This window comes from Myotis yumanensis, unplaced genomic scaffold, assembly GCF_028538775.1.
Source record: "Myotis yumanensis isolate MYYU_CA2020_CCGP unplaced genomic scaffold, mMyoYum1.0.hap1 SCAF_10, whole genome shotgun sequence".
Taxonomy (NCBI): Eukaryota; Metazoa; Chordata; class Mammalia; order Chiroptera; family Vespertilionidae; genus Myotis; species Myotis yumanensis.
The window spans coordinates 20,526,706-20,546,441 of record NW_027223761.1 but is presented as its reverse complement, the minus strand read 5'-3'; the positions used below and the strand labels follow the sequence as shown (position 1 = coordinate 20,546,441).

Here is a 19,736-nt window from a genome sequence, read left to right as displayed (position 1 = left end):
GGCTATGATTTTAGATTTTTAAAACTCTCCTTGTTTGCTGTGTGGAGAAAAGGCTGAGTGGTATGGGTGACCAGTTGGTTGCTCATTGCAATAAAGCCAATAGGAAATGATAAACCAGAGTACTCATGAGACGGTGAGAAGTAATCAGACTCGATATATTTGAAGTTAGATCTAGCAGGGTTTAATGGTAGATTACATATGGTGTGTGAGGCAAATAGAAGAGTCAAGGATGACTCCAGGCTTTGGGGAGATGATGTTTTAAAGGAATTTGACTATGGAGAAGTGAGGGATGGCTCAATAACTAGACAAGCACAAGAGGTCAAAAGTAACTGTTTAAAAATGTTTTTATTCAATTACAATAGAGAAACAAGAGAACACATCATATATGCACAGCACCAGCAGTCAGATAAAGGAAAAAAAGAACATTTCTAGGAATAGTAGGCCTTCTGGGTCCCCTTCCAATTATTGCCCCCAAAGGTGACCATGCTCCTGATTCTAACACTCTTTTAGTTTTGCTCGTGTTCAAACTTTATTTTATAAAAATGGAATTATACAGTATGTATTCTCATATGTAGCTTTTGTTCCCCTGAACATTATTTTGTGGATTTATCAATGTGGCTGCATTGTACTTTGTTCACTCACAGTACTATCTACTACGCCATTGCCTAAATATACTACAGTTTTCATTTGTTTCTTCTACTGTTTAGTTGGATGTTTGCCTTTGGGGGCTATTATGTGTATGACTTCTATGGCCATTTTTGTACATGTCATTTGGAAAATATACATGTGCACATCTGCTGCATATTTCCCTCTGAGACAGGACCCAACACCTAGACCCAGGAGCAATATTAGGAATCTCTTTATTTGGTCGGCCATGTTGTTTACTCCAATACAATAATAAAGTTGATATTATTTCTATATGTCTAATTTATTATTCTGTCCAGAACTTAGGTGGGAGAAAGATTGTAATGAGTTATAATCTTTGAATCCAGATATTTAAGAATAAAGTCATTAAATGAGAGAACATTGAGCTATATTTAATGGAGAGGAATTTAATCCATTCAATTGACAGAAATGGAGCCATATATTTTTAAGTATTTTTAATTAAAATGTTCTCACAATCCTAATATCTATTATTTAAGCAATATGCATGTGAAAATAGAGCCTGCAGACACATGACTTAGCCAATTCACACAAGCACAAAACAGCAAATTTTCTTTTGCTATTTATGGATAGACAATCACTTTATGTTTAGTTTACCAAAAAAAGTTTATACAGCCCTAGCTGGCTCAGTGGATAGAGCATCAGTCTGCGGACTGAAGGGCCCCCAGTCAAGGGCACATGCCTGGGTTGCAGGCTTGATCCCCAGTAGGGGATGTGCAGGAGGCAGCCAATCAATTATTCTCTCCCATCATTGATGTTTCTATCTCTCTCTCCCTCTCCCTTCCTCTCTGAAATCAATAAAGATAAATTTTTTTTTAAGTTAATACATTTTATGGCCATTTTGGAAGACAGGCTAATAAAATTTTACTGACCTGGGCTCTGGGGAAATTATTTATAAGAGCAATAAAATTACTCGTATGGACAAAATACAAAACAAAAGCTATTTTTTAAAAAGTTTCTTCCAGAGTCTAGAGTAGCTGAAATTTCAGGAAAGCCTAATCACACTTTGTCATGAGCACTGGATTTCTCCTTCCTTTTTCCTCTACAGCCAACATTTACTCATAGCCATACCCTTGAAGAAGTCTTTGACATGTTTGATATGATCTTGTGACTGAGGCAAGGAAAATGAACTCTAGGAAAGATCAAAATTGTTAATAGTTTTAAAACTCTGATTTTGGAGACTTTTTAAATACATATTTATAATGCATTCCCCCCAAATGTTGTAAAGTACTAGCTCTCCCAACTTTCCTATGATATATAATTGCAACAATATTAGTTCAAACAAATGCCATTCTTCAATCTGCTAATTATGTTGTCATTTTCTGATAAGATCATAATTGAATCATAATTTGTTCAATCCTCTTAAATATTTCTCTCTTGTTTCTACTACAGCTTTCAAAGATTTGGGTCCCAGCCCAAGCAGGCTTGGCTCCATCTAGTGGATGGAGCATCAACCTGCAGACTGAAGGGTCGCAGGTTCAATTCTGGTCAAGGACATATGCCTGGGTTGTGGGCTTGATCCCCAGTAGGGGGCATGCAGGAGGCAACCGATCAATGATTCTCTCTCATCATTGATGTTTCTCTCTCTCTCTCCCTCTTCCTTCCACTCTGAAATCAATAAAAATATATTTTAAAAAAAGATTTGGGTCCCATTTAAATTTAAAATTATAATGTCAAGACCTAAGAAGAAGTAAGGAAGAACACAGGAAAGCATAAGTGGAACAGAGATGTCCTAGTAAATCTCATCACATTCACAAGGGAACTGGGCTAGGGAGGCAGGTGGCTGTCCATGACAAGAGTGAGGAGATGCAAGTTCTCAGTCTCAGCTCATTAGTCCATATCATTCATTCTCTGTGTGACTTATCCAAGCCTTGGTTCTTTAATAAGAAACTGGGTCAGTTGATTCTAGCTTCATCTTAAATAATTCTCTAACTGGTTTGCTACGCACTAGGCATCAGCTGGTCTTTGATGACCAGCGTGCCATCATGAAGGAGCCCTTTAATTGAACTCTTTTCTCACTATAAAAGTTGTCTTCCACATATACCCAGTGACCTGATCATCATAACTCAAATCTTTGGACCCAGCAGGCCTCATGTGACACGTCAGAGTACTCACCCCAGGGTTGCTGGAGTAGACCTGTCTCCACCAAAAGACAGAAGCATATGCAGCTAGTAAGTGTTCCAGCACAGAGAAGATAAGCATCACCACCAGCACACCCTGCAAATCAGAACAGGGATGGTTGGTGCCATAAGCCAGCCCTTGTGCCTGACTGAGAGGAAACTGAGGAATGAAGGCTCTAGTAGTGGAGAGCACAAGAGACAGAGAAAATCTTTTAATTCTCTCTTCTGCTTTCTCTTTTGGATCTCTTAACAGAAAAAGGGAAATAAGCAGCAACAGTTTCATCTCACAAAATATTATGCTAAGTGAAATAAGCCAGTCAGAGGAAGACAAATACCAAGTGATCTCACTTATATGTGGAATCTAATGAATAAAATAAACTGACAAACAAAATAGAGACTGACAGTTGTCAGTGGGGAGAGGGGTTGGGAGACTGGATGAAAGAAGGTGAAGGGGTTAGTCAAGGAACATATATGCATAACCCATAGACACAGACAACTGTGTGGTGATGGCCAGAAGGAAGAGAGGTGGGGGCTGGATAGAGGTGGGCAAAGGCAGAGAAAATGGGGACATCTGTAATAGTGTCAACAATAAAGAAAATAAATAAATTAAAATAAAATAAAAACTTTCATCTCAGATCCTTGGTGTCCACCTTCTGAAATAAGAGTAATCCATTTATTCGTGGTGGCTTTTATTAGTTCCTTTTTTTCTTTGCTGAGTTTTATTATAATGGTGTTTCAGGTGTAGATCTGTTTTTATTTATGCAGCATCTGTCTCAGTGCATTCCTTCAGCCTGACAAATTTTCAGTGATGTCTCTTAAATTATGACAAATTTTCAGTGATGTCTCTTGGCATATTTTTTCTCTCCCATGCTGTCCCACTAAAGCTCAGATTAGATGTGTGTTGAACCTTTTCACTCCGCTGTATCCTCCATGTCTTTTAATTTCTCACTCATATTTTCCAAATTTTTATCTTACCTTGTTGTGTTCCATATGATGTAATCAGACCTGCATTTCATTTTGCTGCTTATTTTTTTGGACAGGTTGACTCTGCTATTTAACTGATATGCTAAGCTCTTAACACCAAATATTATAATTTTCATTTCTACTCTATTATCATATAATTTCTAATTCTTGGGAAACTATATAATTTCAGTGTGTGAGTGTTATTGGGGGATGGGGATTCTTTGATATGTAGGAAACTTATAAGTTAGGTTTATGGACATCTCCCTAGATAAAGCATGTCAAACTCAAAGGCTAACATGGGCCAAATAAACGAGACATGCAGCCTACAGGCCTCCAGTTTGACATGCTTGCCCTAGATAGTAATTTTAGGTTGTTGTTTTTCTTTTTTAATATATTTTATTGATTTTTTACAGAGAGGGAGGGAGAGGGATAGAGAGTTAGAAACATTGATGAGAGAGAAACATACATCAGCTGCCTCCTGCACACCTCCTACTAGGGATATGCCTGCAACCAAGAAACATGCCCTTGACTGGAATTGGACCTGCAGGCCAATGCTCTATCCACTGAGCCAAACCAGTTAGGGCTAATTTTAGGTTTGATTCTGATAGAATCTTAGGAGTTTCACAGATCCAGGAAGTTTTTAAGTTAATCCTTTTATTTGAGGTTCTTCTCTTTTATATATATATATATTTTTTTTTATTTGGATGCCATATGTGCACAAGACTTGGTGAGGTAATTTCATCCCAGAAACCTTTATGGCAGATTTTCTTGAAGCTACTTGGTATGTTGGGCAGAGTTTTCCTTGTCTTATTTTCATAAATATTCCATTTCAGCATCTAACATTCTTGCAGGGCCCTCTGTGTGCATTCCCTGCTTTCTGTGGAGCCTCAAATCCTGCCTTGGGCATTAAAACTCCATGATCCAGGCCTCCATGATCTGGTCTCAGCTCTTGTTTGGTGACCTGGCTTTAGGATTTTTCTTAGCTTCTGGGACCTATGATATTTTTCTTCCTTGATTTCTTTCTTCCTTTCATCCTTCCTTCCTTCTTCCAACCAGGAGTATGTATCACTAATATTTTTTAATGTGTTGCTCTTTCCCAGGTTATCTTTGTGTTAATAAAGAAAGTGAACTTTTAATACTGCTTAGTCAGCAAAGGTGCAACTCCTCTGATGTTGCAGGTAGTTCTCTTTGACTCCTGTTATGTGAGAGTGGGAGGCAGTTTGATGTATTGAGATTAGTTTTCATTAAATACAGCCCCCACTATCCCAGTGGGGAGGATGAATCTCATACCCCCATTGTTTTGCTTAACGTCTGCCCTGCACAACAGTTATACTATCTCCTGGGCTCTTCATATTGGTATCTAACCAGGTGGGTTTCTGTGCTCTTCTGTTTCCTCAAGCTCCTGGGTCAAGGGGAGTTTGGACAGCCTCTGGATCACATGGATAGCTGCACGTAAGGGTGTGAGTCCAGACAGTTGGCGCCCATTCTCTGTGATTCATGAGACAAGTAGATCCCAGATAATGAGAGACAGTGTCTTTGTCTCTACAGCTCCTATTGAGAGGAATCACAAAGGAAGAAATCTTTCTCCATAAAGGGCCAGAGTTGATGGTTTTAACCTCTGATCCAGTATATAGAGAGGATTAACTAAGTCAGGATTGTCATCATCAACAGGTGGTGACTATCAAGTTTGGGGGGAAGGAGGTAAGAAAATGCTGCCCAGAGATGTTGGCATTTCTGCTAGAAGTCGAATCCACTGGTGATCCATCTCCCATCCTCCTCTCACTCTCTGCCAGACCTATTAGGCCAAAGTATAATAATTATATGTTTGGGTTTCAGGTTCAAAATCCATATCTAACTTAATATAGGATACTTGTATCTCAAATCAAATGAAATTCAAATAAAGAGGTGTGTTTCTGGGATATTCATTGAGGGGGGGGGGAATGCCTGTTCAAAAAAGGGGACACTTCGAGAGTTAAACCTACTGAGAATGGAATTTTTTTTAATTTAAGAAAGACTACTGTAGGAATGGACTACCCACATCCCTTCTTGATTTCCTTTTTCGACTTTGCACAATACATGCCCCATATTTTGCAGTCTGCTGACGGACCTCTTTCAACCGTATTTTCTTGTCTGTCTTCAGACATTCAGACCAACAGGGCTAGGTCCTGCTGAAAAAGCAAGATTATGCAAAAGGGAGAGAGAGATTTCACATGACAGGAGACTCAATCTGAAAGTACTTACTGTGAGACTGACACCATCCAGGACACAGTCCTTGACTTCATATTTTGGATTAGGGTATCCTGAATAAGGCAAGGAGGATAGATGCTCATTTTCCGAGTCACACAGTTGAGAGGCAGTCCTCAGGGCTACCAGGCTGTAAACGAGGAGGAAGAGGCCTGCTCCAGCGACAACAGAACTCACTGCATTAGAGGTCAGACTGCCGATGGCCTGGAAGAGAAATTCTGCACTGGGGTCTCATCACAGAAATAGCATATGATTCTGATTCCTTCCATCCACTGCACTGCAACTAAGCTTCCCTCTAATCTGCATAGGCCTAGTGGGCACATACTGTGTCTCATTCATTTCTGTGTATCCCTCCTCACTATCTAGTTCATCACCTTATATAATTAGTAAATGTTTGTTGAATTAGAAAATCTATGGATTAATTCCTGCTTTGGGAGAAGGGTTCCTTGACTCTCTGCAGCACTGAAGACAGAAGTGGTATCACCAATATCTCCCTTTACTCCTCAACAGACTTAGAATCATTTTAAATATGGCTTTTGGTCCCTCCTTGGAAGACCAATCTATGGCTTGTTCTTTCATAAAGAAGCAGCTTCAGAGAAAAAGGAAGAAGCAAATTGGAGAAGTTGGAATACATTCTATAGGTGGGTCAGGCCTATAAGAACCTCATCACCACACTCACTCCTGGGTTATAGTCTACATTTTGGAGAAATGGGTTTTCACAGGATGTAACTCCTGCAAAAGATACTGATGTACCAGATTCCCAGCGCATACTCTTTTCTGTTTAAGCACCACTGTAGGATACCGTGTGTTGGGGAGGATAGTTGCCCTACCCTCTTCTGCTTTGACCCAGTAGCTATATGGCTTCAAGTTTCTGAGTCCCTGAAGGAAGAATAGAGTGAATGGGCAGCACCTTGGCCAGGAGCTGCCATGCGGGCAGCAAGCCCTCATATTATCCTGTGTCCCACATGTGGAGCCCATATTGTGTCAGGTCATCCCAAGCATAGTTTTCCCTTGCATTGTATTCAGGGCACTTGGAAGCCATCTGTGAGATACACATGTTCATCTTTCACATTTTGTAAATAAGAAAACTGAAGTCCAGAGAAGGCAGGAACTTTTTCAAGCACACAGATGGATAGGGGACCGAGCTGGGATGGGAGTAAAGGTTTCCTGATTCCAAGTCCAGAATTCTGACTCCATCCATGCTGTAAATTCTTCAACACCCTCTCCACTAATTCTGGGGTTCAGACTCTAGCTTCAAGCATCAGGAGCATATACCAGTATAGTACATATTATGTTCTCTCATCCATGGCTAACCAGACCTTGGATCTACCTGAGTCAGAATATGGCTTTTCCCTAAGTCATCTTTGTGGGCATATGTCAGGGGAAAGGGAAAGGTTGCTATGGAGAAGATCAAAGACCTCAACTTCCACCCCCTGCCTCCCAACTCCTGACCTTTGTCAGGAGAGTGACTACAGTCTGATAATTCCTTGTTCTCGAAGGAGTAAATGAGATAGCCAGAGAAGATCTAAGCCCACACACCTCTGCTTCTGTCCATGCCATTTAGGGAAATTGACACATTATTGGATAGATTTTTCTAGAAAAAAAAATAATCATTAGGATCTAGCTGGGATGGTCATCTACCATATCCAGGGCCAAGGTACATTTTAAAGAGTTCTTAGTATATGTAAAAATTTCCACTGTTTGGAGCTCCATTATGTAGGGGAAAGAATACTGGTCTGAAGGCAAGGAATTTGGGCTTTACTCCTAGTTCAGCCAGTGGGCCAGTGGGGAGAACTTGGGCTCCCTCACTTGCTCTGAGCCTTGTTTCCCTAACTAATCAGATGGAAATTTTGAACTGGAAGAATTAACTCTGAAGTTCCTTTTATACTTACAAGGAGCTTAGTTGATTTTTTCCCAGAGATAATGGAAAGGATTCCAGTAATGGCAAACTGCTCAGAAAAGAGAGAAATAATCAGTTCAGTTGTTTTGTAGAAATGTATCAATCACTCAATCAATAAGTAATGTAAAACTTTCAGGGAGATGACACTGTAGGAATGGTGTAGGCCCATATTGATAGAGAGGTCTGATTTCTGCCCTTGGGATGTTTACCATTGACTGAAGAATCAGCAGATGTGCAGGAACTGGAGTCATGTTAGTGAAAATCAATATGAGTTAAGGAAGCCTGGAGCCATATTAGTGAAAATCAATATGAGCTATGGAAGCCTGGAGGTGTGCATGGAGGGAGGAGAGTTATAAATTACAAGGTTGACTATTAACCCAGTCCTAGTGTCTGAGCTAGAAATCGCCATACAGCAGAGATCTAGGGATATCTAGTTGTTGCAACAGGCCAGACTTGTCTAGAAGCTGTATCTGCAAAGCACTTGATATGAGATGGAAGCATCAGGAAACTCCCCACTTAGAATCAACTGTTTTTAATAGGTTGGGGGGGGGGGTTCTTAATTATTTATATTTATTGTTAGAACCCCATTTTTTAATCACAGAATCTGATTGTAAATACAGTTTATGTGTATGGATTTTCTTCCTTGGATTTAATTGTAAATACAATTTTGTTTTATGTGGGTGTTGTTGTTTTTCACTAACAATCATCTTGTTAGCCTTTTCTCACTAAATCATTATTCCTTTAAAGCCTTATTTGTATTGGCTGCAAGGTATTTAATCATATGGCTGATGTATAATTTATTCAGCGTATCTCTTATTGTTGGACATTTCACTGTTGGCAATGTTTCACTTTCTAAAATAATTCCATAATAAGTCTCATTGTACATTAAAAAAATTACATGGTTGAAAGAAAGGAGATTGAGAATGACCAATAACTTGAAGGAAAAGAAAGATGGGAGCAGCCAACAGAAGCACTTGGTGGTTCAAGATGCAGAAGCACATGGGCTTCAAGCCATTGGTGTAGGTGGCCTGAGTTAGACTGGGAGCCAAGGTAAATGGAAAGTACAGGGTCAGATGTGAAGAGTCTCATCATGAAGCCCCAGAAGTCAATATTTGATTCCAGTGGTGTTAAGGATCCAGTTGGTGGGAAAAGGGTATTCTGAGAAGCTAAAATGTTGGTTAAGCTGTGGCTTACAGATTTGGTTGTCACAAAGAGGATCCAGAATGAATTAATTCTAATGTGGAAGCTATAACTACTGGTTAAACAGAAAGGTCAAGGGCAAATTATGCTTTTGGTGCAGGAGCAGGGCCTTCTTACATCACTGTACAATTTGTGTCCACACAAGGACTGTATCCATACAGGAGTGATGCCTTGATAAAATTCATTTGCCCAGAATGTGTACTTTTTTCCTCCTCTGTACAGGTTACTACATAGAAAAGAAGCATGTGTAGGAGGTATGACTAGTGTCCAAAAGAAGGTCCTTTCTTCATGAGTCCTAAGATGGAAGGCAGCAACCAAGGTTTCCAAGTGCTCAGGATTGCCGTTGAATTTATAGCAAGAGTACCCTGTCTTGCATAAATTTTACCATTGCTGGTTTAATTCTCTGCAAACCTGTGGCATCTACCACTTGTGGTCATTTTATTATAAAAATGACCTTTTCACTCTATATGACAGGTAGACTATTCTTAAACTGGAGGGAATCCAATGGCTTCATTGAAGGCTCAAAGAAGAATGCAAAAAATGTTCCACTTTTCCAGAGGCATACTGTAAAGCCAGGTTAGAAATGCTGGTATGGCCGAAACCAGTTTGGCTCAGTGGATAGAGCATCAGCCTGCGGACTGAAAGGTCCCAGGTTCGATTCCAGTCAAGGGCATGTACCTTGGTTGCGGGCACATCCCCAGTGGGGAGTGTGCAGGAGGCAGCTGATCGATGTTTCTCTCTCATCAATGTTTCTAACTCTTTATCTCTCTCCCTTCCTCTCTGTAAAAAATCAATAAAATATATTTTTTTAAAAAAAAAGAATGAAAGAAATGCTGGTATGTCCACTGCATTATCTTCTTGTCTTCTGTCCCATCCATTCACTCCCTGAGATTTTCACATAAGACCACTGATTAAGCCTCTCTCTGTTCTTCCTTAATTGCAGAGACATGATGTGAGATGATAACAGAAGGAAAATTGGAGGTCTTAGCCTTTTTCTCCTCTCTCTCCACTTCTAAGAACTGAGTTATTCCATTACTTAGCATGCTGTTAGCATTTATAAAGCATATTCCCGCTTGGATACCCCATTCTACTCACACACAGAGCTCCTACAAATGGGTACCCGGACATCAACATGGTAGAAACTGCTGGCTTGAGGTGGGAAGAGTAGGGAGAAAAAAACAAAATAGCTCCAAAACTTGAAATCATCAGGCAACACAGGATATGGATACTCTATAAGAGACAAGAGGAAAAATACTAGAATACACTTTAAATAGATAAAAGTGGCATTTGAATGTACATTGTGAATTATAAAGAATACTAGAGGCCCAGTGCACAAAGTCCTGCACAGTTGGGGTCCCTCTGGGTGGCCTGCAGGGATCGGGCCAAAACCCGCAGTCCAAAGCCGCCTACAGCTCCTACCTGCCACTCTCACTCATCCTGGCCCCGCTATGCCTGCAGTGGGCTCGTGCCCAATCAGTCCCGATAAGGAGAGGCTCATGCTGCCACAGCAGTGCTCACCAGCCATGAGCCCTGCATCTGGTGCCCTCCCAAGGGGAGTGGCCTGTGGGATCAGGCTGAACCAGCTCTCCAACATCCCCCGAAGGGGTCCCGGATTGCAAGAGGGTGCAAGCCAGGCTGAGGGACCCCACGAGAGGGCTCCAGGGCATGTCCAGCCCATCTCACTCAGTTCCAATCAGCCAGACCCCAGCAGCAAGCTAACCTACCAGTCAGAACATCTGCCCCCTGGTGGTCAGTGCCCATCAGTAACTGGTTGACCAGTTGACTGTCTGCCCCCTGGTGGTCAGCGCACACCATAGTGAGCAGTTGAGCAGCCTGAGCATATCATTAGCATATTATTCTTTGATTGGTTGTTCGGTTGTTCTGCCATTTGGTCTATTTGCATATTACCCTTTTATTATATAGGATTAACATGTTACAATTTGTCATATTAAAAATGAAAAATGTGCTAGAAGGAGCTAATAGGCATTCTCTAAGAGAATTCATATGTTACTAACATTTTTTGCTTTCTGATAGGATTATTAAACTAGCAAATCCGGGAATAATTATATGCACATTTTTTAACTTTATTTTGAAAATGTTGACAAATTTTTTATGGTTCTAGGAAAAGTAGATGGAGAAAATCTTTTCTGGACAGCAGTCCAGTTACATGGATATAGAAAGCAAACTTACCAAGAAAGTGCTAATAAAGGGGTCAATTTCAATGGAAATAAAATAGAGCAGGAATTCTTTAGTGCTGTAATTCATCTTATCTTATTCATCATTGGATTTTAATAATAATTGCTATTTTATGAGATCCATGATGATAATAATGGGTTTGCTGAACATTCTCTACATTCTGCCTATTCATCTAATCTTATTTACAGATAAGAAAAATGAGATACCAGGAGTTAAAATAACTTGTACAAACCAACACAAATGGCCAAGACTCAGGAGTGAGGAATCTTTTTTCTGCCAAGGACCATTTAGATATTTATAACATCATTCTAGGGCCATAAAAATTATCAACTTAAAAATTAGCCTGCTATATTTGGCCAAACATCTAATTAAGTCACCCCTGATGCCTTGGCAGGGCCAGACCAAATGATTTCGAGATAGCAAGAAGTAGTTGGATTCTAGATGTACTATGAAGATTAAACCTGTAGGATTTGCTGAAAGTTTGAATGTGGATTATGAAAGAGAAGAATGAGCCCCACTGGTATGGCGCAGTGGTTGAGCATTGACCTATGAACCAGGAGGTCACGGTTCAATTCCCTGTCATGCATGGGTTGCAGATTCGATCCCCAGTAGGGGGCATGCAGGAGGCAGTTAATTAATGATTCTCTCTCATTATTGATGTTTCTATCTCTCCTTCTCCCTTCCTCTCTGAAATCAATTTAAAAAAATTTTAAGAAAGGAATAAAAGTTGCCTCCAAGTGTTTTGACTTGAGCTTCTGAAATGATGGAGTTGACATTGATCGGAGATGGAAAATATTGTATAAGGTGTGGGTTTGGGGAGGAGTATCACAATTTCAGTCTTATGTAGGATAAAGGAGAGATGTTTAGTGGATATCCAAGTGGAGATATACCAAGGCATTTATATGTATGACTATTAAGTTTAGAACAGAGATCCAGGCAAAGGATATAGTTTTATTTCCCCATGTCATATTAGAGATAATATTTAAAGTCATATTACTGGATGTGGTTGCCATTGCAGCAGATATAGAAAATGAATAGAAGCAAGGACTGAGCTATAGAGCACTCCAAAATTAGGATCAGGGAAATTCATAAAAGACTATTTTTTTAAAAAGCATAAAGAGAACAGCTAAGGAGGAAAGAGAAGAAAACAGAAGAATGTGATGTCCAAGAAGCCAAATGTTTCAAGTAGAAGAGTGGTTAACTGCATCAAACACTTTCATTAAATAAATAAAGTTAACAACAGAGACTTGAAAATTGGGTTAGTAATGTGGAGTAAAGGAGGCAAATGCCACTGGATGTGATTCAAGAGTAAATGGAGAGCCCTAGCCGGTTTGGCTCAATGGATAGAGTATTGGCCTGTGGACTGAAGGGTCCTGGGTTCGATTCCAGTCAAGGGCACATCAATTCTGGTCAAGGGCACATGCCCAGGTTGCAGACTCAGTCCCCAGTAGGGGCATGCAGGAGGCAGCCAATCAATGATTCTCTCTCATCATTGATGTTTCTATCTCTCTCTTCCTCTCTGAAATCAATAAAAATTTTTTTAAAAGAGTAATTGGAGTCAATGACCTCCTACCTTTTAGAGGTCAGTTGCTGGGAAGGCAAGTAATGAATGGGGCATTAGCTGGAGAACATGAACTTGAAAGTATTTGACTTTGCTTTTTTGTTTTCAAGACAGAAAAATCGGAGTAAGATTCTGTGTTATGAAACTGATTAAAAATTTTGCAGCGAGAATTACTGGAACAAATGATAAGGGATGGGATTTACTGCACAAAGGGAGGGTTGTCATTAATTAGATAGACATTTTATTCTTTTTAAATATATATCTTTATTGATTTTAGAGAGTAATGGAGAGGGAGAGAGAGAGATAGAAACATCAATAAAGAGAGAGAATCATTAATTGGCTTCCTCCTGCATGCCCCCTACTGGGGATCAAGCCCACAACCAGACATGTGTCCTGACAGGAAATTGAACCGTGACCTTCTGGTTCATAGGTCAATGTTCAACCACAGAGCCACACTGGTTGGACAGATATTTTATTCTTAGTAGCTGGAGTGAGGAGAAAGAATGTATGGACACAGACATGGGTAATTGTAGATGTGTAGCAGCTTATGGACATTCTATCCAGATTGCCTCAATATTTTAGTATTATAGGAAACAAAGTAATAAATGGAGATGGAAGAAACTTATGATATTTGAAGGAGGAAATGTGTGAAATAGTTTTCTGGGATAATAAGAGAGTGAATGGGTGAAAGAAATAGGTACTTTTAGGCAGATTTTTTAGTCCATTTGGGGTTATGGTCATAAACCAGAAGGTGTGTGTGTGGGTGTGTGTGTGTAACTAAGGTTAGTGAATTCAGGTATAGAGTAGAAAAATGAGCAGGGTGAGAATTAAACCAATGTCATCTCAGAGGGAAGGTGGGGGAGGGTGGGTGGGTTGGAAATAACCAACCAAAGACCTTAAATGCATATATGCATAACCCATGGACACAGTCAATAGGGTGCTTACATGAGATTCTAAAGTAGGAGTATAGATGAGAAAGGAAGATTGATCTGGAAGCATCCATGAAAAGCTAAGAAGACACTGCGTTCATTTCTATGCCTGGAAGTAAGGGTTGGAGTGGAAACAGTTCCCTCTGGGCTAGATTTCTGTTTGCACATAGATGAAGAGGCCTTTTGGGGCGGGGGGACACACAACTGGGGGAATAAAGAGGACTATGCAATTAACTGACCCTGAAATCCAGAGGCCACAACTGGGCAGGTCTCCAAAGCTGAAATGAGTAGGAGTTGGGTCTTAAAGGGGATATTCAGAACCTGTGGGAATTAAAATCCTGAATCTGAAGGATGAGAATCTAGGACACTGAGGTGTCTTATAGTTACTCAGATAAACAGGGGGAAAATGTATGGTGAGATTAGTTCAAGTTGTCTCACCTTAAAATGTGTAAGAAATGAGCTCAAAATGTGTAAGAAACAAGGTGACCTAATTTAATCATATTGAGTAAAATTATACAATTAAATCAATATTTCCACTACATTAAGGCCAATTTATAAGAGACTTTATCGTGTAGATTGCAAGTAGAAAAGACCCAGTGGTTTTTGTTGATTTAAAGAAAGGTCTGGGAGACACAGTCTTCCCATAAAGTCCCATTCCATGTCCCAATTAGCCTGGAGTCACACAGAAAAATAAATGACTCTCCCAGATCCATTGTAGATCTGTAGTCAGGAAACATTCACAATATTCCCCTAGTGTTCTCCTTATAATGAGGTGGACTTACTCCAACAACTGTGGTTTCTTTTTGAAGATCATTCTGCAGTGTATCTTCTTTTTGGTAAATGTGTCCGGGTTTCTCTCTTTGGGGGATAATGATGTCTTTCAGAGTGGAGTCAAAGGCTTCCTTGGTCTTGGACTGTGACAGCATGATGCTAAAGACGCTGGGAGAGGCAGTGAACTCAGTTAGGACCAAAGGTTTGACTTAATGATATGAAACTCCCACAGATCAGACTTTGTAGCCACTTAAAATTTTTCTTCATTGGTCAAGAGGTGATCAGTCCTTCAGGAGCATAACTGAATATGGGAAGCAAGGGAAGCATTGAAAAGCTAGCAAACTTGATACAATCCATCCATTGAAGACAGAAAAAAATGTCCCTGGGAGAAAACTGTAAACATTTGGAGGTCTCCCCAGCCAAGAGGCAGACAATTTATATACAACTTGCTTTGCAGCCTTGAGTGTATCATTTCAAGCTTCCTGACCTTAGGGAATTTGAGTTGATGGTCTCTAGCTCCAGAATTGTTCCCATATTCTGGCAACTTGGCTTCTTCCTTGCTCTTGTGGTTTAATAGACCAAATATGCCATGTTGACCCCTTTTTCTAATCTTAATAACCAGTCTTTTTTTTCTCTTTTTTTTAATGCTTAAAGTATTACAAAGAGTATTACATATGTCTCCTTTTTTTTTTCCCGCCCTTGACAATCCCCCAGTCTTTTAAGCTGCATCCATATTGTCATGTATTGCAAGATTTCTTTCTTATCTTAAAGCTGACCTTGAGGACATTGTGCTAAGTATAATAAGCCAGTCACAGGAGGACATGATTTACTGTAACTTATATAAGGTATGGTAAATAGTCAAACTCATTGAAGCAAAGACTAGAATGGTGGTTGCCAGGATCTGGGGGAGGAGGGAATGGGGAGCTGCTGTACAACATGTATAACGTTTCAATTGTGAAAGATCAATTCTAGAGGTCTGCTGCACAACATTGTGCTTATAGATAGCAATGCTACATATGGTGCATTTAAGAAGCTGTCAAGAGAATAAATCTTATGTTAAGTATTTTACTGCAATAAAAAAAAAAAGAAAACCGGGAAGAAAGAAATCAAAGATTTACCCCAACCTAAGGATTTTTTTAAAGTCTCTATACTTCTGAAATTCTTTCTGCAGATTTCAGTACTCTGCCCAAAGACTACAGATGTGCTGATCTGAGCCTGAAGCTAGAACCTGGGGTCTAGTTGGTAGCCTCTAGCTTACTGCACTCTCAGATACCATGCAAATTCATTTTCTTTTATTATATTTTGTCTGTTTTGTTTTAAATAGAGTGTAACATAGCAAATGCAATCAAAAGGGGAATAAGTTTTGAAGAAGAAAACAAAAAAAATTCCTTAAATCTTAACTATCACCTACTGACTACTATTTTATATATATCCTTTACAGTCTCTTTTTCTCCTTTCTCATTTTGCCTCCTCTTTCTTTATATATGTTTATACACATCATAATTCTACATAAACAGAATCATTCTAACCATTACACTAAACATTATTCTGTGGACGTCATGGACACTAATACATATAGATATTACCCAGCCTAAATTTAAAAGCCAAGTGGCAAATTCTGACACATGCTACAACATGAATGAACCTTGAAATACTAGTAAGCCAGTAATAGAAGGACAAATATTGTATGATTATACTTCTGTGAGGCACCCAGAGTACTTAAATTTATAGAGACATATAAAACTGAAAGCAACAAATGAACCAACAAGAAAAAAACCTCATAGACAAAGACAACAGGATGGGGTGACCAGAGGGAAGGGGGGTTGGAGGGTAGTAAAGGGTAAAGGGGTCAAATATATGGTGACAGAAGATTTGTCTTTGTGTGATGGGCACACAATGCAATATACAGACAATGTATCATAGAATTGTATACTTGAAACTTATAAAATTTTATCAATGTCACCCCAATAAATTTAATTTTTAAAAAACACAGAATGATGATTACCAGGGGCTGGGAAGAGAGAAAAACATGGTGTTACTGTTTAATGGGCATGGAGTTTCGGTTTGGGAAGATGAAAAAATTGTGGAGTTCAGTCGTGAGGATGGTTTCACAAGGAATCTCCACATTGATACCATCATCTCCAAACTCTACAGTCTGTGAAGGATCCTTTGTCCTCCACATTCACCACATGGATACAAACGTAAGGTAGCCCCCAAATTTCTGAGTCAGTTCTAAAAATCCCCACCTTGGAGACAAATAAATCATAGCTTGGAGAACAACTTCTCAGCACACAGCAATTTTCTCTAATACAAAATTAAAATGGAACAATGGGGTCTTAATGCAGGATTCAATCTAATTTGTTGAGAGCGTATTCCGTGTAAGATTGAGTGAAACATCAGAAAAACACAGAATTGTAGAAAATCACAACTTCAAAGCGTGAAGGAAGCTTAAGGATGGTTTCACCCAGTTCTCTTATTTGGAAAGAGAGTAAACTGAGGCCCATAGAGGGAAATCAACTCACCAATTCATGCAGGTGGTCAGCAGCAGAGACAAGGCAAGATTCTAATTCCTGGCTGTCTGTTAAAAAACAACAACACAGTAATCTCCCCCAAAATTTATGATCCAAACCAAGGTGCCTCCCTCTTCCTGCAGCCCAGCCCTGTGTGTTGTGGCTGGTGGGCCAGGTCACTTCTGGAGAGCTCTCAGCCAGAATTTCCTACTGTTCCTGCCACAAAGATTTTGCTGCTTTGCTCTCCAATCTCTGAGACTTCCTGTCCCTCATCCAGAGTGATGTTTATGATTACACAAGATATGAGTCTCGCTGTACTTATGCGCAGTTTATACAAAAAAAATGTACCTCAGAAAGTTTCCTCTTTCTACATTTCAAGGTCTGGAAAACGACACAAATTAGAAGTAACACACAAGAAAGAGCTTGTGAGGGCGAGTAAGTTGCATGGCCCTGTATAGAATTTGTTTCCTGCATGCCTACAGGTAATTCAACTAGTTCCTTTTGGCCAGAATTTTCTTACCTACTAGCTGGGGTTGGATAATAATAATTCCACTATATGGCTGTTGGGAAAAATAAAGAGAAAGGATGTTAAGAGCTCATTAAAAGTAGACACTCAATAATTAGTGATAATGGTAATGTTCATTGGAATTTGGGAGAATTTATTTTCCCATTTCCCAGGTCTTGGCAAACTGAAAGCAACCTGTGGGGACTTATTTCCTAGTTGGTACTTCTTTTGGGTGGCTCTTCATTCTCTGCCTCTGGCTTCATAAATTCCTAACTTCGTGCTCAGCGAAGTCCAGGCACATCTTTGGAAGGATGTCTGTATATTGGGATCAAGAGGCCGAGCGATCAGGGCTGCAAACAAGCTCATATTCTGGGAAGTACAGATTGTTGAGGGAACATTGTTTCTATTTTCACATTCCTTTTAAGGCGGCTGGGAGAACAGCCTTTGCTCAGAAGGAGGGGCATGGCAAAGGTGGCAGTAGCAACAGCTAGCAGCATGTCATGCTCCATGCTTTCTCAATTTCCTGAAGGCTGGAAAGACTGGCCCCTAAGAGAGGAGAAAATCTAAGCCAGGGAGGTTTGAAAAACTTAGAGAATGCTTGGAGAGAATTTTAATCCCATCTCTTTAGTCTCCAGACTAGATATTGCTGAACAAACCACAGATCGCTGGTCAAGTCAGGGGGAAAAGCAGGATGAGGAGCCAAGTCTCTTGGCAGCTGAGCTCAGGCTGCTTACGCCTCAGCAACAGTCTATCATTTTGTCATCTCCATCCCCATGACCAACATCATCTTAATTTACAAACACCGTCATGGTCCAGAACTTCCTCTGGGTCTGTGACCTGCTTTGAACAAATTGCCAAAGAAGAATCTTGGTCATTTGGGCTTCTCTCACATCTCTCCTGTGTCTCAGAAGGAATGTGTGGAAAAATCAGTTGAATATCAGGCCAGTTTTATCATATGTAAAATCATAATAAAAAAGTTCTGAATTGTTGTGAGGAGTAAGTCATACATAAAGTCAGGTATGTGTGTCCTATATAAAATGCCCTGCATAGAGTCTGACATATAATAAAATTCAAGAAAATCTGTATTCCTGGTACAACATTTTCTTCCACCCTCTTTATTGAAAAATGTACTTCCTCTCTAGATTAATCCCTAGTCTCTATGTGTAATTTTTTTTACGTTTACTCTAAACTCATTCTTCTCTCATTGATTGAAATATCCTCGGCCCTTTCCAAAGAATCCTTGGCTCTAGACTGGCAAACGACTCGTGGTGCTAAAATTGCTTCAAGGGTTCGTCTAAGGATTTCCCAATTTCCCATCCTCCCACCCAAGCTGACTGTGAAGCTAGTAAAAGTGGAAGTGTGTCTCAGCTATTTACTGACCTTGAATGGAGGTGACAGAGATTTTTTCTTCACCTCCAGAAATAGGTAAGACAGAGTGCATCCACTGTGGAAAACAGTATGGATGTTCCTCAAAAAATTAAAAACAGAACTGCCTTATAACTCAGTGATTGCACTTCTGGGTATACATCTGAAGAAATCCAAAACACTAATTCAAAAGAATATATGCCCACCACCCAAAGTCAAATCTTCTCCTGTCACCTCATATTAGGACCCAGACTTTGTAACTTGGAAATCCACATATGAAACCTATACGCTCATGTTGACCAATGTCACCCCAATAAAATTTAATTTAAAAAATAAATAAAGGAAAAAAAGAATATATGCACCCCTATGTTCATTGCAGCATTATTTTTCAACAGCCAATATATGCAAGCAACCCAAGTGCCCATCAATAGATGAGTGTATTAAAAAGTTGTGGTACATATATATAATTGAATAATACTTGATCATGCTGTCCTTTATGTGAAAGTGTTTTACTGTTGGTGGTCAGTGACTAAGAACAAAGATGATTCTACACAACACTGCTGATGGGAATACAGACTGGTGCAGCCACTATGGAAAACAGTATGGAGTTTCCTCAAAAAATTAAAAACGGAACTCCCATTTGACCCAGTGATCCCACTTCTAGGAATATATCCTAAGAAACCTGAAACATTCATCAGAAAGAATATATGCACGCCTATGTTCATAGCAGCACAATTTATAATAGCTAAGATTTAGAAACAGCCTAAGTGCCCATCAGCAGATGAGTGGATAAAAAACTGGTACATTAA

The 19,736-nt window shown here is 39.7% G+C and overlaps 1 protein-coding gene across 2 annotated transcripts; it reads right to left on the bottom strand.

The window, feature by feature from the left end:
• Nucleotides 1-357: 357 nt before the first annotated feature.
• Nucleotides 358-17,316, bottom strand: LOC139017985 (membrane-spanning 4-domains subfamily A member 7-like). 2 transcript variants are annotated; one of them, XM_070426609.1, is made up of 7 exons: nt 17,070-17,316; nt 14,559-14,848; nt 10,186-10,320; nt 7,883-7,939; nt 5,988-6,194; nt 2,779-2,880; nt 358-1,795 (listed from the first exon to the last, which is right to left on the bottom strand). In XM_070426609.1, exons 2-7 carry the CDS (start codon nt 14,700-14,702, stop codon nt 1,706-1,708), a joined length of 735 nt encoding a protein of 244 aa, XP_070282710.1. In that variant the 5' UTR covers nt 14,703-14,848; nt 17,070-17,316; the 3' UTR covers nt 358-1,705. The 2 variants fall into 2 exon arrangements, with proteins under 2 accessions (XP_070282710.1, XP_070282709.1); XM_070426608.1 differs by having other exon boundaries at nt 14,559-14,715.
• Nucleotides 17,317-19,736: the final 2,420 nt, after the last annotated feature.

Coding starts and splice junctions, on each gene's coding strand:
- LOC139017985 (XM_070426608.1), bottom strand. Junction 7,940..10,185: donor CATTTGTAGGAGCTCTGTGT/GTGAGTAGAATG, acceptor TTTTCTGAGCAG/TTTGCCATTACTGGAATCCT. Junction 1,796..2,778: donor TCTACTCCAGCAACCCTGGG/GTGAGTACTCTG, acceptor GATCTTTCCTAG/AGTTCATTTTCCTTGCCTCA.